Source organism: Salarias fasciatus, unplaced genomic scaffold (assembly GCF_902148845.1).
Source record: "Salarias fasciatus unplaced genomic scaffold, fSalaFa1.1, whole genome shotgun sequence".
Taxonomy (NCBI): domain Eukaryota; kingdom Metazoa; phylum Chordata; class Actinopteri; order Blenniiformes; family Blenniidae; genus Salarias; species Salarias fasciatus.
In genome coordinates, this window is record NW_021941388.1 from 52,892 (window position 1) to 74,383 (window position 21,492).

The 21,492-nt window shown below is 42.4% G+C and overlaps 2 protein-coding genes and 1 pseudogene across 3 annotated transcripts; 2 read left to right on the forward strand and 1 right to left on the reverse strand.

Moving 5' to 3' along the window:
- Positions 1 to 76: 76 nt before the first annotated feature.
- Positions 77 to 21,042, reverse strand: LOC115385497 (multivesicular body subunit 12A-like). Of its 2 annotated transcripts, XM_030087559.1 has the most exons (12): positions 21,038 to 21,042; positions 9,629 to 9,630; positions 5,210 to 5,300; positions 3,787 to 3,876; positions 2,372 to 2,455; positions 2,174 to 2,273; positions 1,896 to 2,025; positions 1,608 to 1,748; positions 1,394 to 1,503; positions 1,244 to 1,302; positions 1,091 to 1,156; positions 78 to 996 (listed from the first exon to the last, which is right to left on the reverse strand). In XM_030087559.1, the coding sequence occupies exons 4-12, from the start codon at positions 3,874 to 3,876 to the stop codon at positions 913 to 915; spliced, it is 864 nt and encodes a 287-aa protein (XP_029943419.1). In that variant the 5' UTR covers positions 5,210 to 5,300; positions 9,629 to 9,630; positions 21,038 to 21,042; the 3' UTR covers positions 78 to 912. The 2 variants fall into 2 exon arrangements, with proteins under 2 accessions (XP_029943418.1, XP_029943419.1); XM_030087558.1 differs by lacking the exons at positions 9,629 to 9,630; positions 21,038 to 21,042 and having other exon boundaries at positions 77 to 996; positions 5,210 to 5,329.
- Positions 6,783 to 9,999, forward strand: LOC115385458 (pre-B-cell leukemia transcription factor 1-like; annotated as a pseudogene).
- Positions 11,922 to 14,905, forward strand: sid4 (secreted immunoglobulin domain 4). The gene is made up of 8 exons (XM_030087472.1): positions 11,922 to 11,970; positions 12,582 to 12,728; positions 12,811 to 12,945; positions 13,722 to 13,913; positions 14,026 to 14,193; positions 14,282 to 14,461; positions 14,547 to 14,813; positions 14,901 to 14,905. The coding sequence occupies exons 1-8, from the start codon at positions 11,922 to 11,924 to the stop codon at positions 14,903 to 14,905; spliced, it is 1,143 nt and encodes a 380-aa protein (XP_029943332.1).
- Positions 21,043 to 21,492: the final 450 nt, after the last annotated feature.

A 21,492-nucleotide genomic window follows, 5' to 3' on the forward strand; every position in this document is an offset into this window, starting at 1 on the left:
GATTATTATTATTCATTTCAGTTATTTTATATGTGTTGTAATTGAATATAGATATATTACACTGAATTACTTTTAAAGAATTTATTTATTTTTTACATGCAGTCAAAATGTGTTACAGAAAAGATAAAAACAAAAGGCTGACATTGATAAATAGTTGGTCCACTTTCAGTACTCCTTAAAAATAATAAACAATAATAATAAAAAAAAAAAACATGCCCCATTGATCCCACATTTGGTCATGCACAGACAAAAAATACCCAACTTCATTCCATCACCTTGAAATAAGATATATTTTTTGGAATAATGCAAAAATACCATTGCATAGTCATGAAAACACATAAAAACCATGTTCTGTATTTACATACGTTTAGTGTGTCATTTAGGGCATTTAAGCGTCATTTGCAGCAAAGATGAACCACTAAAGCTCAAATCATTCAGGAAAGCGAGCAGGAAAAACACATCTTGAAAGGCAAAGTGCATTAAAGAGAAATGGAACTGAAGTATCTTAAAGTGATGATTTAAAGCTGCTAACACTCAAAGCGAGACGGCAGACACTACAGAACTGGAATCACTTCTGAAACCCTGTAATTTCTGAGAGGACTGTAACACGCATGTCATTAAAACAGGACGTTTCTTTGGCAAATGGACACGTTGACTGCTTGAAGGTGGTGATTGTGGGTTTGGAAATGCCAGTGTCTGGTATCATGATAGTGTTCATGGAAGGCCTTTTCCGACCTCCAGCTGAGATCAACTCTTTTACACTTCAAGCTTTGCATAAAATGAACCCTAAAAACAGAGGTGATTATCCTTCACTTGTAACATATTTCTGAGGTTTTACTCGAAGGAACCCTTTCAAATAGAATGAAGTAGCAAAAGTAAGACGATGTTGATTTGGGAAATTCAACGATCAAACTAATCTTTCGATTCACTTCCTGTTGTCACCGATGGTCTGGTCCGCTTAGCAGCAAACTCCTCCACTGCAAACGTGTACTTATACTTAGAAAAGACAAAATAAAGAGGAGTTTAGTGTTCATTCATGTTCTCAGATTATAGAAGAAAAAAAAAAAAAAGTAAACAGACTGAACTGTACCTCATTCTCAACGTCCTGGAGTGACTTTATACGAATGTTGTTTATCTGGGAGCTGAACTGAGGACCCTGACGGAGAAACGACAGAGAGAGAGCATCGATCAACTTTCAGCTGTGAGTGGAAATCATCGCTTTAGCGTTGAACCCTGAACGCACCGTGCCATTTGCCTGGATATCATATTTAGGGTGGAGGCTGAAGGGAACTCCATCGAGAGCTGCGGAGGGAGGGTGGAGACGGGTACGACAGGTGAGTGGAGGCAGCCCGAGGTGAGAAACGGGACGATGGCGTTCCTGGATAAAGAGTACCTGTGATTCCCTGCAAGCTGCTGTCGGCAGGTTTGTCCAGGTTGTCCATGCTCGGCAGATTGCCGCGTCTCTGCGTTAACCTGGCGTGTGGCAGCGGAGGAGGAGGGTTGCTGAGTAAACAGAAAAAGGCTGATATTAGCATATCTAGTTCTTAATGAATTACATGATGAATGATTAGTTTTCCAGGACTGGAGCTTGCACACATATACGATACCTCGGCCTGAGGGCCAGAGGAGCAGAGGGCTGCTCCAGAGAGAGGGTCCGGAGGTCCAGACTGACCCTGCGGGGCTTGGCTTGAGGAGGAGGGCTGGTGAAAAGCCCCTTTCTGCACCACAGCATGTAGCCATGTATGTCCCTGAGGATAAGGGACAGTTTAGGACCAGAGTGAAGACAGGTCGACACCTAAATGCACTTTTCTAACTTGCATCTCTAAAAATGTGTGTGTATGTGTGTGTGTGTGTGTGTGTGTATGTGTGTGTGTGTGTGTGTGTGTGGTACCAACCCCACATATGTGTAATACTGCAGCATCATTTTGCTTTTGGCAGTTAGTTTGATGTCCAGCAGAGCCGTGTCCACGCTGCCCACTGGGACGATGCGAACGCACAGACGCTTCTTCTTCGATACGGTGGCCTCTGAGCTCACACACACACACACACACACACATACACACACACACACAGAAACACACGGAAAAAAGTTCAGAGTGACACAAAATCAGCTCTCCGTAAACGCGATTCCTCGCTGGAATATGTGAGTGTGTGTGAGTGCGCGTATACTCACTTGGCTCAAGGTGCTCTGCGATGTAGCAGTAGCCATGAGGGATGCTGTCCTTCTCTGAAATAATCTGAATATCTGACACCACCATGCCACCTGTCAGGTCCTACACGGAGAGAGCGAGGGAAACATGGGACTGCTGCTCTGTCTGTGGGAAGGTTCGGCACGTTTGAAACAACGGAGGAGAGTCTCTCCGATCGCTACCTTGCTGTAGCACAGATAATATCCAGATTTCATTCCAAAGCTGCGGGTGAAGTTTGCTGCTGCGCCCTCTTCTGTGATGCTGATCTGCAGAAAGCAGGGAGATGGATACAGAGAGCACGTGATTGAAAATGCACCCAATTATTTGCAAAGCAGGCAAGGAACACACTGAATCGGGGAATAAAAGGAGTGTCACTCTTGGAGGGACGTTGAGTTAAGAAGGAATCCACACTTGAGCGGTGGCTTCACCTGCTGAACCCAGTGAAAGAAGAAGAAGAAGAAGACCACAGAAGAACTACAAGAAAGACCAACTGACACCTGCTGAATCTAGCAGTAAGCAAGTTCAGGTTAATACATTTTCGTTTGTGTATAATGACCTGAAGTTAAGAATGCTGTGTGTATAATATATTAACTGATTTAAAGATCTCGGCAATAAAGCTAAAACTAATGGACAGAACTGCAGTTCAGTTGTTGTAAAAGAGCTTACTGAGTGTTCTTTACAGCGTTCGAGTCATTAACACTGAGTTATACACATTCAGTGGTCGTGGAACATAAATTCTGGTCTGGAACTTTACAGCCTGTGTATAAACAGTGAGTTTTTTTCTTCTCAGAGTCAGAGTTTAAGTTTAGGACTAAACACTGGAACGGCTCCTCTGACTCACAGAGGAGTTTGCAACATCCTTTCCATACTGTAAACCATCCGGTCAGTGAACAGTCCAACAGACGACACTTCTCTCTTCAAGCATTTTTCCTGCCTGGTTATGAACAAGTTTACGACTAAAAAAAAAAAGAAAAAAAAGAAAAAAAAAACACTATGGTTGAATTTTAACCATGAAGTGCCAAAACCAAAGTTTCTTTGTTTGTATAAAACTGATGGAGTATTTACTCATATTTACTTCTTCATTACACTCTATTAGTTTCACAAAACCAATGTATTTAGACCTACAAATAGTTGTGCTATTACACTTAATGGTGTCAAAGGGAACAACCTGTATAAATATCCAGAACAAGCTGATTCTTTTACTGTAGTTTTGTATCTGCTGGCTTTTTGTTGTAGAATAATCTACTTTTTATTGATTCGACTCTAGTTGTTTTCTTGTATATTGGTCCAATTGTAACGTCCTTTTCCTGGCTTATTTTATCCACCTATTTCAGGCACACATTGATTCCTTTTTAAATATTATTACATTTGTTTACTGAGGATATTTGACACGTGTGTCAAACCGTAAAAGGTGATGCACAAATAAAGTGATTACAAATCTGAACTCTTCAGGCACATGTTCTGCAGTACAGAGGAGAGAGAGGCGACTGTAACTGGAAACATCCTGCAACTGCTACTCAACCAGTTCGTGGACCTGCAAATTCCTGTTTTCATGTGCTTGACAGAGGACTAACATTAAATGCAGCTCAGTTCCTACCAGACTGAAGTCTTTGGGGCAGGTGCCTGTGTTGGAAGTCCAGGCCACTCCGGTGATGGGCCGGACCGTCCCACGCTCCATCAGGGACATCTGAAGAGCAGATGAGAAAAAAAAGTGCTGAGAGATGCAGACGTAAGGCCTCTGGGGGAGATAGAAATATAAATCTGCGCATGATTCTTCTAATTCCATGACGAGGCCACTGAACACGTTCCGAACACTGAAACTTTATGGTATTTGTAGTTGTGTTCTCCATTATTTGTCAAACTGAGTGTGGAAGAATGAATCATCGCCAAATCCTTTCTCCATGTGACAACAAATACTAAGTCACGGAGGTAAATTGCTTTCTACTTACTGCAGAAGTCCATATTGTCCTGAGGTTATGCATTGTTAAAGACAGAAAGATCCCATTCAGGAAATGTAACCATATTATCACTATAGAGTCAGTGAAAGAAAGAACCGATTCAGTGGAGGAGTTCATCCTTGACCACAGCTGAAATGTCATTCTACCCGAGACATTTTTCCCCTTCACACGATTATTTACAAATAACTCACTTGTCCTTAGTCCTGATGGAAATGTTTGCAACACTGAACTCTAGAACACATTTTCTGACTCACACTCAAACTAAAATATTTCAATAAGCTGATTCCATTAAGTTTGTATGAATTTTGACATAAATAAATGCTTGTATTTTCTTTTCATACTGTAGTTTGAAAACACTGTTGTGAAACATTAGACGCAAAGCTCCAGATCCAAAAATTTTTTTAAAAAAAGCTAAAAAAGAGTTAAATGTAAGTAAAATCAGAACACAATAATCCTTATGAAAATTAGTTTCTTATTAAATACATTTGTCCAGACGTTTAGATGTATAGTGAATCACTAGTACTACCAGTTTGTATCTCTCGATGAACCATTTGTTATTTAAGAAACAAGTAAATACTGGCAATTAAACATCAGAAATACACAAACAACAAAACACGTGAGGAATTAATTATAAATGACTAATAGTTTCCAGTCACACAAAAACAACCGAGTTAAAGAAACTGAACAGTAATTAGGTCATTTTTAAATGAGTCACGTTTCAATTTACTAATTAATCCCTGAACAGAAAAAAAATAAAATAATTGTATGTGACACACTGGCCAGATTTGTTGCTCTGCTTCTTCTCGGTTTTATTTTTCATTTTATTATCATTTTTATGTTTTACGAATCTACACACACAATGAAAAGGCTGTGAATGACTTTAACAAGTAAATTTAGGAAATTAGACAGATTTGTGGTCAGGATTGAGTCTTCATGACAAATGTAGTTTACGTGACACTAACTAGTTCCCGACTGTTCCGTTCACAAAACTTCGTGTTATAAATGGAACCGAGTAGGATTTTGTTTAACGATCGACTGATGTAACGACAAAAACACACTTACTGTGTGGCTGTGCTGACGCCCGTCTCTCCGACGTGTCCTTGTCTGGTCTGTTAAAAACTTTTTGGCTGTCAATCGAAATTTCCTGATGTTCCTCGCCAAAGCAGGAAGTACTGAATCCATTCCGACTACATGTCCCGTCAGGCACTGCGGCAGGCTTAAAGTAACCTTTAGTCTGACCGCCAGGGGGCAGCAGAGGAATAAAAACATACAATCACGATTCACTTCATTTAAAATGTGCAAATATCTTCCTTACACATAAATATAAGACTTTTTAAACGCTTATATTACCAGTGAAAGAGGCATGCACCAACAATGCATCAGCTGGTCGGGAAAAACACCAACATGTTGCCAACATCTGTAATGCCTTCCACGTGTATTTGTTTCCCTGTTAGCTCCGTTAGCAGCGAATGTTGCTCTGCAGCAAGCATTTATTGAAAAAAAAAAAAATGCGTGCTACTAATATATTTGTGTGCTGCTTTAGAACATTTAGTATTTTTTTGAACTAAAGAGATTGCAGCCAGTTAAGGAAACACAAATGTACACATCTGGCCATTAAGTAGCGCAAATCTCTGTAGCTGTATATTAGGCCTACTGCACCATAAAAAGAACACTATCCTTAAATATTCCGTAAAGTAATAATATTAATTCTTAGAGCATCTCTGTTTCACTCTTCACTCAGCTCCACATGTCTGCTGCTGTCCGTGATGAGGAGGAAGCTCATCTTCAGTGTTTTGCGGCTCTCCTCCACCTTCTACTTTGGGATTTCATGATGAACCTGAGATGGATTTCAAACACGAGAGCCCCACATTTTGAACATGAAGGTGTTTCTGCTGCACTGTGGCCATAAAAACCAGTCTGCCATGTCACGTGGGACATTTCAGACCAAAGCGTTAAACACAAGTTAATTCATACCAGGATCTTCATCTGAAGTCTCTTCAAACGTCCTGGTGCTGGTCCTGGTGTTTTATCAGATATTTCTTCTTACTAATGTTACAGATCCTGGGGTGTTGTTCCAGTTTCCAGAGGACTTCAGTGACGAGGGGAATCTTTACGTCTCTTGCTCTTTCAAACACACCACTTCTAGGCTGTATTGGGACCATGGAAAAAAGTGCCTAGGAAGTGAATTTCGCTCCACTACACTGGATCTACGCCTTCAATGCATTTTTTCAAAGACAATACCCTTCGAGACTCTGGGTTAAAAGTTCTACTCTGAATATTTGTCCAAACCTTGCCACCAGCCAGGAATGTGTCTGCATGAGAATGAGAAAAACGAAAATCTGGTGCTGCTGTTTTTGCTTGTTTTAAGTACTGTGTTAACTCTGGCAACACAAAATCTTTATCAAATGTCATAAACACACATCTGCAAAACATCTGAAACAAGTATTGGTGCCTTAGTGTACACATAGGTGAATTTAGAGTGAGAAATTAAGGAAACGCTTCAACTTAAGTGATTTGCACCCAGCACAATGAAATATATGGTAAATTTAGCTAAAAGATTATGTGTCATATATTAAAAATATCACAAACTGCTTTGTAATGAAAGATATGAAAAAAATGCACACCATGGCCATAAATGGCTGAAAATCAGCCAAATTGCTACCACGCCCTCCTCAATGGGAATAATGGCAAAAATGGAAAAAGACAAAAAGATAAATGCACAAAAGGTCAGAATCATTCACAACTATGATATAAAACATTTATTCAAATATGACAGTGTCTCTGAATATGAAAATATAGATTAATACACAGACAAATATAGAAAAAAAAATAAAGAAAGAAAAACTGTACATGGTGACATGGTGTGTATGTAACTCATCAATATCATTTTCATCAAAGTCATCATTTCATACAGCTCTGTCCTGTTTCTGTTGAAACATTCTCGCATGCTTGACACCGACATAAATCTGTAGAAGACAGTCTTGGAGACATACAAGAGCGTCTTTCAGTTTCACATTTGGTTGTCTTGCAAGTATACTGAAAAAATGGGAAATGGTGGGTCGTTGAATTTAAAGAAATAAAGTTAATAAATGCAACACAAGTCAATTGTGTTCCTCTTGTGGACATGATTTCATCACGTTGAGTTAAGTTGTTTATGGAGGACGTTGAATATGCGAGTTTGTAATGCGTTACATGAAAATGATTCATTTAAGAACAGAATAGAATAGAAACGCTTTCATTATTCCCAGAAGGAAATTCTTTAAAGTTGAATTCTTTAAATAATTTACTATACTAATAAACTTACATCGTTTAGTTAAGACTGAGAATGCCTACACAGTAAAGTAATCCAATAAAATTAAACATTGACAATGTGAAAGGCCCAAAGGCCCTGGAACCAAACAAAGCAAAACCTAAACGCACAAAATAACCTTGTAGCATTAGAGTTAAGAGGAGCTGTTGATTAAAGCTGTGTGTGATGTGAAAGCCTTGCTATGTTTGACAGCAGCGCTTCAGATTTTTCTTTTCCTTCCTGAGGAGGTCGTCCGTCTTCTCAGTGGTTTCTCTCGTCACTCTTTTCTTTCTTTCTTCGGTTTCTGTGGACAGATCTACAGACTTCGGCTCCAGCTCAAATAGAGCCGTGACTGACACTCATAATTCAAAATGAAACACCTTTAACTCCTTTCTCCCATCACATACATTTCAGATGACCCTCTCGCATTTCTGAGCCTCTTTAGTGTTTGTGTTTTCTTATCATTTACAAAGAAAAATCTAAAACAGGCAGAAACTTGGAAATGGTGTGAGTGTTGTGCGTGGTGGTATGAGCTGCTGCTCTCTGCTGGTCGCTGAAGACATCCCACTCAAACTGGTCAGCAAAACATACGTACAGAATCAGGCTGCAGTGTGAGAAAAAAAAATGCCTTGAGGAAAGCAAAATGAGAGCTTTTTGCTAGATTGAAATGTAAAACTCTGCTGTTTAATTCCCCTGATGTGCAGAAAATGTTCGCAGCGTGACTCCTGTTGATACAAAATATCTGTTAATCCCTTTAAATGGGACTCATTGAGATGTGCAGGGATTCCAAAAGGAGCTCGCAGGTGTGCGTGATGTCTTTTGAGTGTGTATCCTGTTTTTCTAGTTCTTCACAGGAGAACCACACTTTCAGGCTGGTTCCAGTTACATGAGCTGAACATGTGCTGTTTATTCTGCTTCCTGTTTCCTCGACTCGTCTTAACTTTGGAACTGGACAAATATGAACAGGTGTGTGAGAGTTTACAGCCGTGTTTGAGGTGTGGATCTGAACCGAACGCTCCCACTCTCTTTGTCTCGTGCAGGCGTGCAGCGAGTTCACCAGTCATGTGACCAACCTGCTGAGGGAGCAGTCCCGGACCCGGCCCGTCTCGCCCAAAGAAATCGACCAGATGGTGGCGACCATCCACCGCAAGTTCAGTGCCATTCAGATGCAGCTGAAGCAGAGCACGTGTGAGGCCTTCGATCACCCTGCACTCCAGTTTTCTGGATGCCAGGTTGGTTTTTTTCTACACCTCCACCTGAATGAGGACTGAAGACCTGTCCTTTCACATCTTGCCTCCTTTTCAGAATTCAAATATTCAGTCCTTCAGTGCGTCTAGTTAAGATCAGTAATCGCTGAATGTCTGCATTTTTCTTCCACCAGGCGGAAAAGACGGAACTTCAGCAAACAGGCGGTTGAGATTTTAAATGAATATTTTTACTCCCACCTGGCGAACCCCCATCCCCGATGAGGAGGTGAAGGAGGATCTGGCCCGGAGGTGCTCCATCACCGTGGCCCAGGTCAGGATGTCAGGGAGCCCTGCAGGACACTGAGCAAAGGGAACTCTCTCAATTCATATCCTGCTTCCTGTTTTCTTTGCGTTTCTTTGAGGTTGCCAACTGGTTTGGAAACAGGAGAATTCAGTACAAGAAGAACATCGCAAAGTTTCAGGAGGAGGCCAAGAGTTACGCCGTGAAAACTGCAGTGGCTGCTGCAAGCGTGTCTTCCTTCTCCAGCCAAGCCGACTCCCCGGTGACACCAAACTCAGGTACACAGGCAAAAAAGCAAAAACAAAAAAGAGTCTGATTCAGTCAAAACAGATGGGACGAGATAACGGTGAACCCGCCGTAGTGACGGGACTGTGCTGCAGCTGGCCTGCGGTCTGTCGCCCGGCGGGTTTCAGCCGAGCCAAATCAAACAGTGAAGTCTGACTCAAGTTCAGTCAGACATGATTTGGAAGCTGCTAAGATGTTTTTACTGACTGAACAAAGCAAACATGAGATGGATATTGAATTTCTGTTGTTTGCACTGCACTCCAGCGCTGGAGAGATGAAGCCCACCGTCGAATCCCCCACCAGCAGCTTCTTTCTGCTTATCCATGGCCTGTTTCCTTTGGCCTGCGCGAGAGAAAGCACAACCTCCCAAATGAGTCCGCTTTAACATCAGCCCAAGCACCGCAGCCTGCTGAAGTAACCACTCTTCTGAAAGAGAATTCTTAGTTTGTTCTTGTCGTGTCTACAGGAGGATACCCAGCCATCTCTTCCACGCCTGGTTAGAGTTCAGCCTCCTGTCTTCATGTGAGTAATATTATCAGCAGACCTTCATGAGTGGAGTGATTGTGGATCCCGTGAAACTGTAATGCACTCAACAACTGCTATTACGCAAAATCAGTCTGTGGCAGAGTGAACATGACAGCTGGAGGTGAGAGCAGAGGACAGCTGAGGCTGTGTGGACGGATCGATGGTTAAAATACCGACCTGCTGGGCACTTCGCGTGAGACGGAGCTCAGTTCTCCCCTCACAGCTCACACCTTATCCTCCCGTGCTTTTCCCATTAGGTGGATGACAACAGATCGATCAACAGATCTCTGCTGCTGGATCAACTGCTTCACTCTCCTCTTCCTCGTCTTCCTCAGAGGAACTTGGACCGAAGGCCGACTTCCAGCTGAGTCACAAATGGACTCTGAAGTATCTCACCAAAACACAACGATTTTACTTCTTTGTCTTTTTTCTGATCACTTCTCAAAGTTCTTGAAACTTCCATTGTTTTAAATGAGCACATCATTAAAAACAGAAAGCAATCATAGAAATGTTGCTTCATTTTGAAGATTCATCACCTGCATAGCCAGAAATCGTTCCAACATTTATATTTTCAACACATTAAAGATGAAACGAGGGTAAAAAAAAAGATGCACGCTGCCCTGTTTTTCTAAAATCTTAGGCAGTGATTATATGTCTTTGTGTCTTTTAAAAGTTTTATAGAAAACAACACAGTGTGACAGAAACATCTCTTAACCAATCCCGTGGTTTTGTTTCCAGAAGAAAATGGATAGGGGGTCAGTTTCTCAAAAAATAATTATATATATATATATATATATATATATATATATATATATATATATATATATATATATATATATATATATATATATATATATATATATATAATTATTTTTATATATATATATATATATGTATATATATATATATATATATATATATATATACACACACACACACAAACACACACACACACACATATAATACATGGGTATGAATGGGGTATGTGTGTGCTTTTGCTCACTGCTACCCTCTTGTGTTCAGTTCTGCCACTGCACATACAAGTCTTTGAGTAGTTTGAAATGACAGTAACTTCAGTAACTTCTACACATTTTGGGAATCAAGCATTTGAGCTGAAGAATACACATAAACTTACTCTGAGATCCAATCAGGCTTTTTTGATTTCATAATTGAAATAGAAAAGACAAAAGCCATCAAATCTGGTTCTTATCAACATGTTTTTATCATTAAAAATCTAGAATGTACTATGTACTTAAGTATGTTTCTGTGCTTTGCATTTTACACGAAGACTGTGAGCACTGTATTTATTGATTGCATCTTGTATTGAGTATCAGATATGTGTGGAAGCAGCAGTTTTTTCACAGTGTGTCAAACGTTGGAATGAAATCCCTTTTTAAAGTAAACACGTGAAAAATACAAACCGCTTGCAGACAGATGTCAGCTAAAAGTAATGATACACCATTGTTAGGATCTAAGGTCACTAATATGTATGCTTTTGGGAAGTGAGACGAAACCATAGTACCAGGGAAACTCATACACACACTGGGGGAGAACATGCAAACTCACTAATACCAAACAAAATGCAAATGAAAGTATTTTTTTTCTTTTTTTTTTTTTTTTTTAATAAAATATTTCTTCCACTTTCCTGGTGTATTCATACATTAGCTGTGACTCTTCTCCAGGTTCACTGCCCCTATGATTGTTTTTATCCATCAACAGAGGACAGAAAACGTCGACATCTGTGCTCTGAAAGCCCTCAGGTTGCAGTTTCACTTAATTTAATGCTGCAGACAAACTGATCAATACACACGCATCGGGATTTGGCTGCTGGGAGGTCACTTTCTCGGAAAGCTAAATAAAACCGAGACAGAATTGCATTATGTCTCCACTCATGTTACTGCAGACTGCAAGTTTTATTTTTGTGATTCTCAGTTTAATCGTATTGTGCTTGTAGTATCAGTGACGCCGGTTATTTATCTGTCAGTTTTATAATTTAAAGCCAGTTCAGATCATTATTTTTACCTGAAACAGAGCAAAATTCTGATCAAAGCCACTGACCTCGAAGGGCGTTGTTTTACTGCCACTTCAGTGTTTGACTAGTGGTTAAGGAAAGGTCAAAGGTTGAGCATGAGAGGAGACAAAGCCAGACAGACAGAGGCTGAATCTAGCAGAGGAAGTGCGTTCATCATGGATTTATCTCCAACAGCTCTGATCCTGTGTTCTCTATTGTGTTCAGGTAATTAATCTGATTCAATTCTACGACCAGTTACAACCTTATTAACAGAGGTTTAATTAAAGTAAATACCTGAATATGCCTGAGACATAACTTTGGCTAAAAAGGACAATTTTAAGGAAAACCAACACATTGAAAAATGACGATCATATTCAATTAAGCTAAGAGCAATTTTTATTGTTAAATCTATTATTTACAATTTGCATTTTACTGTTTTTTTTTTAATTCAGATTGTTATGGAACAAATTGTCTAAATGGGAATTACAGAGAATCAAAGTTGACAGAAATGTTGCTGTTGAGCTCTTTCTCATGTTTTGTTAAAACAGTAATTACATTTTCTCTTCTGTTGTGTTGCTGAAGGTGAATCTATCTTTAAATTCTGTGCAAATCAAAGCAAAGATGTGCTATATGTAAGGTTTTGGCCTCCACTAAACTCATAAATTCCTCATTTCATTTAAATGTTTCTCTTTTCCTGCTTTGTCATGGAGCTGTCCTCCTGTTCGGCCTGTGTGTTTGCTTTGGCTGTTTGCTTTGGGGTTGTGTTTGTCTTTGAAGGCCTGTCTAAAGGTTGACACAGTTGATTTGTGCCCGAACGGCTCCGTGTGTCCCTGCAGTGGCCGCTCAGGCTCCTGTTGTCTCAGTGGAGCCCAAAGCCGCCACCGTGCGCCAAGGAGAGTCGGCCAGCTTCCGGTGCCAGGTGAGCAGCGGGGCGCCGCCGGTCCAAGTGGAATGGAGACGAGCCAACAACCAGGAATTACCAGGTCAGGAATGAAATCCTGTAAACACCGACAGAACAATATCTCCATCTGTGAAGTTGCCCTGAAAGCTCTTGTTTCCCTCCAGAAAATGGGAAAGTTGGCCCGGACGGCTCCGTTCTGACCATTGCTAATGCCCGACCTGGAAACCAGGGTCAATACCGCTGTGTGGCATCCAACCGTGCTGGCCGTGCAGCAGCCAGTGTGGTGCTGAACGTCAAATGTGAGTCTGGCTCTGTAGTTCAGTGTTCTGCCAAAGCGGCGTACGAACAAAAAAAAAAGAAAAAAAAGCGATGCACAAACAGCAGGCAGCTTTGATTTGGTTTGAAATAGTCGCACTTCTGTCCTCCATAAACTTCACATTTAGCTGTGAGCTCCCAAAGGTTTTCATCCCCTTTTTGCTGTTTTTATTTTAGAGAAGCAGATTTCTCTGTCAAACCCAAGGTGAAAACAACAGTACAAATAGAAAAGAAAAAAAAAAAGCCTTGCTCTGGAAACTGCAGAGAAGTCTGACCAAAATCAGCAACTCACCTTGGCTGAGGAAAAAAAAAACAAAACAACAGCAACAACAAAAAGCTTTGTGAGCTTCAACTCACTGCTGAGCCGTCCAACTCGACTTCTCTCTCCTCTTCTACTGTCACTGCTCTGGGTTATTTTTAGTCTCAATAGGCAACTTTTTCCAGCATCCTCTGCACCAAACAGCAGGAAAAAAAAAAAAAAAAACATGTTAGCAACAGGCTAGCAAACACAACAGACCCAGAAATATCCCTCCGGGGTTATTGCAGGCAAGGAGAATAAGAATAAGAAAAAAAAAAAAAAAGAAACAAAGTGTGAGAAGTTTGCCAAGTGTCCAGAGATGATACCAAATAAATAACCATGCTGCACTAAGAAAAACAACTGTCAGTAACCATGTCAGCCAACTTCAAATTGAAGTTAGTGTATTTTCATTTTTCCCAACAGTGTTTTCAAATGTTTGTGTTTTTGTATCGTCTCCCTCAGATGCTCCTAAGGTGGAGCTGACCCCAGCAGGGCCCCTGCGGGTCCGGATGGGTGAGTCCGTGTCCGTGGGGTGCCAGGCCTCCGGCAGGCCTCGACCCAAGCTGTCCTGGAAACGCCAGGGATCCACCCTGCAGCTGGTTACCACGGAGACCGACAACGTCAACAGCCTCCAGGTGAAACGTGAAGTCGCGAGCCACTTCCTGTTATCAATATTTAACTTTGATTTCTTTCTTTCTGGCCACTCGCTCACTCATAATGTCTTTGTTTTTGTTTTTTGTCCCTCAGTGGTCGGCAATCCGTCCAGAGGACTCAGGAGTTTATATCTGCCACGCGGAGAACACGGAGGGGGTGGCAGAGGTCAAAGTGGGGGTCGTCGTTGAGGGGGGGCTGGGAGCTCCGGTGGCCTCGGTGAGCGCTACAGAAATGACGGTGATCGAGGGACACACGGTGGTGATGGAGTGCCAGGCCAGCGGTGAGCTCTGCAGCCGCACACGCGTTCGATTCCTCTCCGCTCCGCTCTCTGTCGTCACCTCGCCGTCTCCCTCTGGCCTTTAATCCAGGTTCGCCCACCCCTGACATCACCTGGTCCAAGCTCAGAGCGCCCTTACCCTGGAAACACACCGTGTCTGGTGGAGTTTTGACTCTGACCAGCGTGGGGCGCCAAGACTCTGGACAATACATCTGTAACGCCACGAACGCCCATGGATACAGCGAGGCGTACACTCAGATGGAGGTGGACAGTGAGTGAACTCGGCAGATAATCACCACAGACACCTTCCGCTTGCTTCCTCTGTCGCTTCTCACTCTGACTCTGTGGCGGCGCAGGCCCTCCGTACGCCACCTCCCTGCCCGACCAGGTGAGGCTCCAGCCCGGAGACGCTCTGCACCTGCAGTGTCTGGCTCACGGCTCCCATCCCATCCAGTTCACCTGGAGCCGCGTCGGCAGGCCGAGCCTGCCCGCGGGGTCGGAGACCACCAGGGACGGGAAGCTGATGATAGCCCACATCAAACAGAGTGACGCAGGCACCTACAAGTGTGTGGCCACCAACCACGTAGGCTCCAGTGAAGCACTGGCCAGAGTCGCCATAAAAGGTAAGTTACTTGTTTGTTTTACTGGATTGGAGTCAGAATCAATGATCCTGCCTTAATCTTGTCGCTCTTTCTTCTTTGTTCTTACAGTTTAAGCCAACAGTCAGGCTCATTGACGAAACCTCGATGCAGCGACTCACAACCTCTGCAGGTCTGGATGGTAGCCGTCAAGACTTCAACATTCTTCTTACTAAGAGAAAATTATATTTAATAAATCCATATATCTGGATGTATGAAGATGCCATATCTTGACAGGCCTGAAACAGTTGTTTCTTCCAGTGGAGAGCATCAGGATCCCACCTTTATCTCTTTAATGTCCCTGCTGTAACGCCAAACTTAAAAGTAGAGCATAGGAGTCAACAAGAACTATGAATAATCAATGCAGTAGAGACCAATTCAATATTATGATGTGACAGCATATAAAAAATGCACCATTAGAATGTTTTACACAATTGTTTTTCTTGAAGGGATCTGTGCAATTAGAGGCAGAACAATAAAACTAATGATACACTGTGCTGTGTCTCATTTAAGTTTTGTTTACTGTGTGAGGAGGAACACAGTGCTGTGTACATCAGCATTTTATTCGTTCAGTCAGGAGCAACAAAAGAGCAGCCCGACAACGCACAATAAAATATCTGAAATGTGAGAGCTGACACTGGTTCCAGCCCCTGCACCCCCATGATGGGTGGACTGGATGTTTGAGGTAAAGCAAAAAGCAGAGGGCTCCAAATCTATATGCCAAATGCAATGAAAGCGCTATTTTTTGTATTTCAAACTCAGTTTCCTGAGTAAATCTTTTGAAATGATCGACATGAATAACTTGGACTTTCGTTCCGTTTATTTCGTTCCGTTTATTTGGGCATATCACATAACATAACAAACATGTCAACAAAAATATACAAAACAATTCAATGAAAGCCCAAAAGGAGTAGGCTGAAGCAGAAGCTTATCAGTGCCTACCCCTTCCCATATCTCGTAATTATATCACTGAGGGTCACATGGCAATGTTGTTGTATTTATACATAATTTTATCATCCATGCCCAGGCCATTACACAGTAGCAAGTGCATGTGCCTGCCTATGAATGTGTGTGTGTTATGTGGTACAAGATTCATGTCCTGGCATGCCACACAGTGTGTGTGCATGCCTGGACATGAGCTGCATCATTAACCAATCAGTCATTATTCGTCGTTATTCGAACCAAGCACACAATATTTCATATTATTACAGTATACTCATAATCATACTATGTCCGACAGTATTATTATATTTTGTGTGTTCATTTTCCATACCCAGGCCCATGCACCCTAACCTGTGCATGTGCCTGTTTATGAGCGTGTGTTATGTCGTACAGTATTCACTTCCAGTGTTATGTTTGTCTGGCATAGTTATCAAAAATGCGGCGCATATACAGTTTTTTGAATTGATGAATAGTGATGGCACTTTTTAGGTTCCCATCTAAGCTGTTCCATAGATTTACGCCTCTCTGGGTGATACATTGGCTTTTGAGGGTCGTACGAACACGTTGAACTTTTAAATTAAGCATTTGCCTGGAAGAATAATTGCCCTCTCTATTAGCAAACAGACGATTTATGTTACCGGGAAGTAAATTGTTTCTTGCCTTGTAGAGTATTAACAGAGATTTCAAATTTATTAAGTCCTCAAGCTTTAGAAGGCTAGATCTTAGGAACAATGAGTTTGTATGGTCCTTGAACCCCACGTTGTGTATGATCCTGATAGATTTTTTTTTAAGTCTGAACAAAATCTCCAAGTGGCTTCTGTAGGTATTTCCCCAAACCTCTACTTTTGTTGTCATTACTTTCCTGTGTTGCATTTCTGAATGTCTCCCAGGTTATACTTTTATTTTCATGCTTATCTAAACATTCACTGAGGAGGATACAAATTAAGATAGAGGACAGGAAATGTTTATATATCGAAAAAGCTTTTCGATAAGATCTTGCCTTTATAAAACAATCTGTCAGTTCTTCATCCACAGGGTGGCAATGTGTAGCTTTAAGGCAGGCAGATGGTGGCTTCAGGCCAACAAAAAGCAGTTTCAGCAGTCACGCACATAACAAATGGAGGGACAGATGCGGTGTACATTCACGGCAGGGTTTTCTAAGTGACTCCCTGACGTCTGAGTTCATAGAAGAGAGGGACCTTTGGCAGCTCTGCGCAGCGCTGTGTACAAACGTACCCCGGTGGAGGCAAAGTTCTGTTTGATGTGCTGCAGAGTGACACACCAGCGGCTGCACCAAATCTAAAGCCGCTCCGCCTAAAATGAGGTGCGAGGTCGACATTTGGGGTTTTGCGGCCGCGAGAGGCGGTTGAGCGGCAGTGAGCTACCATTTCCACAGCGGCTGCCAGAACGCCGCCCGTATCGGCTGCGCGAGATTGCGGCCCTCCCTCGTAAAAACGCCCAGCGTCCGCGGAGAATTAGGCTTTTAGCCTTTCCACCAGTCCCCGCTCCATCTTTACAAGCCTCTTCAAAGCCGGGGGAGGAAACATCTGCCCTCTGTCACCTTAATCCACCCCCTCACTTCACAGAGAAGCTGAAGGAGGGAGGGAAGAAGAAGACAAAATAAAGGCTCTACAGGGGATACCGCATGCATTTATAATCTAGAGCGATGAAGAAACATTATGACGAAGAGGAGCAGAGAGATCACAGTGGAAGAGGAACTCTAGACCTGATTCCTCTGGATCTGTGGGCCTCTCTGTATACATACTAGCAGACATGGACATATGTTCTCTAATGGGGTCCGATGTAAACACAGAGACCCGTAAAACTCCTGCTGACGACAGGACTGTTTGTCACAACTTCAGCGGTATTCCATTAGTTTATGTTACAGACGGAGCGGGCAGCTCAGCAGCCTTCATACTCCACCACACATCGCTTCTGCTGGAGTCCAGAGGCGAGGACAGAATAATGATGATGATGATTAAAGAAAAACAAAGGACACAGGAGCAGAGGATGAACATGTTCCTGCAGACATTCAGAGGTGTGTCTGCCGATGGACGAGGACCAGTTTATTGTCCCAGCAGTAATAACGAGGCAAAATTCCGATCATTCAGGAAGGGACCAATGAGGTGAGAGCTTCCTCAGGAAGTGATGGGAAGGGCGCCGCCAGTCCACTCTGCTCGCCCGCGTTTCCACCTGGCGAGCGCGGATAAGCGCCTTGTTTCTTCAGGACAGAGGAAAGTGAGCCGATGGAGCGATAGTGAGCGGGGCTCCTGTATTGTGTTCGGATGAATAGCTGTGTTTAGGATATCACACCCTGCCTGACTTCACTTTCTGTCAATGAAATGTTTTCTCGTCCCACCTGTGCGACAGGAAGCCGTAACAATATATCTTATTGAAATAAATCTGTTTTATTTAAATGATTTCCAAATGCTTTCAGAGGAAGAGTCGGTAGTCTTCAGTGACACAGAGGTTCAGGCTTGAAGCTTTTCCCTGGCTGGATATGGGTCACAGAGGAAGGAAGTCGGCGACAATCATAATAAAAGACTTTATTTATAGAAAATCTGTCCAAACACGGCCACAAAGCGCTCCGCAGCATCAACAGAATATAACCGAAACACAAACACAACAATAAAATGAACTAACAGCCATGAAGACTAAACACATAATAAAGCAGACAAAGAGAGTCAAACAGACTGAACTGTTATAAAACTTGAATGGAATTACTGCAGCCGGTGTGTTGTTTCAGGTCTGAATGAAGGATCTGAATGTGTTCTGAAGTCCAGGACGCAGAGAAAACAAATGAGTCATGCAAATGAGGATTTGTGATCAGGCTCCAGGTACAGCCGAGTCTCCTTCAGCCTCAGACACTCCACATCCAGAAGGTTTGTTTTTGGCCTTTTAATCCAGCGTCTCATCCCGGCTCCTCATGTTGGAGACGCTGAACCCCAACAACGCTTCCAAACTGCAATTCAATCAGGACAACTGGACTTGCGCATGTCTCTTAGAAGACATTTTTTTTCCCTTTATCCATGTGGTGTTATCAGTTCATCCTGCCGCCTTGGCTGGATTAGTCTCACGTGCTACTCAGACATGAACTAAACATCTGAGTCAAATGACCGAGTCCCGCCGTCCTGATTCAGCTGATTTGACATGCTTCCTATGTGGACATAAATCTGACATGGGTCAATCGGCCAAAGGTCACTGTGATGTCCTATTCAGGAAACCACACATATAACAAGCCTTCATGGCATTTGTAAGCGGTCTTTCATACATTTCTGCAGTTCAGCAAAAGGTGTCAACTACCTCAATGCATGTTAGCATCCAGATGCTAAGAGGTAACTCAAGTTCTATCACTTCTTTAGTAAAACAGCTTTTATTCTCTTGACCTCAAAAGTCTTTTGAAGCTGCACCGATTATTTTGTTAAACTCAATTAAGTTTGCTTAAGTTGTGAGAGTGAATGGTTGGTGGTGGTCGGAGGGGCGGGTGGCGCAGATTGGCAGCCTCACTTCCGTCAGTCTACCCCAGGGCAGCTGTGGCTGCAGTAGTAGCTTACCACCACCCAGTATGGTGTGAATGAATAATGCAATGTAAAGCATCTTTGAGTGTCCTGAAAAGCGCTATATAAAACCAATGCATTATTATTATTATTATTATTATTGTAGAACCTTTTATGATATATCAAAAGAGCCCTGCCATCCATTCTGCCTTTACAAAGTTTGTTTAGTTTTGCTTGATATTGTCAATTGATAATGTTTTTATTTTTAATAATATTGAGTTGGACTGGATTGTGTTAAAGCTGTTTCTTGGATTATGCACAACCTCATTGTAAAAGGAAAATAACTTTGACACGATGAAGAACAGGTCAACACAGAGCGAATTCATAACATCAAAATGGAACACGTATAAAACCTCTCTCACCAGTCAAACTGAACAATGTTCCCTTTGTAAAGTCAAATTCATGGCAGCGCTGAATCCATGGATCTGCATCACTTTAGACTTATTTTCCGCTTTGGATTCTATATTTAGCACAGGAGCACATAACGGTGTGGCGGGTGAGTGTACGTTACAGTGGAAATACTGACGGTGCCGTGTGAAAGGAGTTTCTCTCATAACAAAATAATCACACAACATTTAATGTGAACCGCAGGTGTTTCCACACTTTGTTCCTCATCTGAAAAACTGATGCAGACCAAAAGGCAGAGATTCATTTCTCCGTCTGAGATCTGTTTAAAAAATTTCCACAGAGAAGAAAATGGGACTGAGGGCTCCTGAAGCAGTATCGGGTTCTTTCATCATTTTATTTCCAGAGCAGTACCAACTGGAACCAGCACCAGCGTGACAGCGCGTGGAGGAGCTGGAAGACAGACCGTTCTCCAAACACAGAGGATGAGGTGACAGATTGAGAAGCGTACTGACAGCCCAGCTGTTTGTAACTCTGGGCCGACTTTGTTGTTGATGCACCGTGGAAACACACAGCCTCGGCCTCCGGTTACATAACAGACCACCTAAACCACACGTGGTGCAGCGCACGCTTTCACTCCTTCACTTCAGCATCACTCTAAAACGCGACATTTGCTTCTGACACCCGAGAGCAAACTGGAGGCGAGCTGTCTTAACCACAATTTGGTTCGGTGCGTCTATGTGGCTCCTTCCGTTTCCTTCCACGCTGCATTTCTGATAATTTTTTTTTTTCAAGAAGTAGATAAGTGAGGGAGGCATAAAGACTGATAGACAAAGAGTTTGGTACAATGTGTGCAATACGTCACAGACTTTACCGTTTCAATTACTTCATGATTGGATTTACTTTTATGGAATGGACCGAAGAGAGAAAAAAAAAAACCTTTTTCTGTTTCAAAGTATTTTTGTTTGAATAAGTCAGCCAAAAATGGCATCTCATTAAAGCTGCTGTTTTCTTTGTAATTATTGTCATTGTTACTGGAATATAAGCAGTTTTGCCGTGACCTTGCATTCACAATATGATTTGTCCAAAAAAGGTCATCCAGAGTACCTTGACCAGAAAAATGAACTGAGAGTCAGCTGACTTCATTTTCACTTTGAGTTACCGAACGCAAAACTTTAAACCTTGAGCAACCCTCGGAAACCAATAAGGATGTGATGTCTTTAGTCACTCTGAACTTTACCCTGACTTCATGAGGAGAGGTTTCGTTTTCTACACTCGCATCAAGCTGTGGCAACTGAAAAACAAACAACAAGAACCAGGCAAGGATCATTTCAGGTCCTGCCACGTTCATCGAGAAGTGACAACGATCGAAAGAGAAGTTATGAGAAAACGAGAAGACTAGAAGACTTGAGAGGAAGAGGAACAGCGGTGGTGTTGAAAGAGAGAGTTTAACAGTTATCAGTCCTCACACTTGTGTCAGCTGTCCGCTCTGCCTGTCGGAAAATTAAATAACACCACCCCAAAGTTGAGATGTGTGTCTCCGCGAATACAAACAACAACTGCACTTCTGTGATTCTGCTCCGTCCGCCCCGTTTCCAGATGGAACCGTCCTCTTTGTGTGGCTGTATGTGTGCCAGCAGCTCTGGGCACCGACGTTTCTACATCTGTTGGCATCATTATTTAAAGTTGTTCCACACAAAACTTTCCACCAGGATACTGCGATTCGGTTGTGGGGCGGCTTCTGCACGCAGTGGTTCTGGTCGGCTCTTTCATCCAGGAGTATGGCGAGTGTGAGGCGACCGACGGGACATACTTGAATT

Coding starts and splice junctions, on each gene's coding strand:
- LOC115385497 (XM_030087558.1), bottom strand. CDS start 5,329: ATGGATTCAGTACTTCCTGCTTTGGCGAGGAACATCAGGAAATTTCGA. Junction 3,877..5,209: donor GGCGTCAGCACAGCCACACA/GTAAGTGTGTTT, acceptor TCTGCTCTTCAG/ATGTCCCTGATGGAGCGTGG. Junction 1,749..1,895: donor CAGTATTACACATATGTGGG/GTTGGTACCACA, acceptor CCTTATCCTCAG/GGACATACATGGCTACATGC.
- sid4 (XM_030087472.1), top strand. CDS start 11,922: ATGGATTTATCTCCAACAGCTCTGATCCTGTGTTCTCTATTGTGTTCA. Junction 12,946..13,721: donor TGTGGTGCTGAACGTCAAAT/GTGAGTCTGGCT, acceptor CGTCTCCCTCAG/ATGCTCCTAAGGTGGAGCTG. Junction 14,462..14,546: donor CACTCAGATGGAGGTGGACA/GTGAGTGAACTC, acceptor GTGGCGGCGCAG/GCCCTCCGTACGCCACCTCC.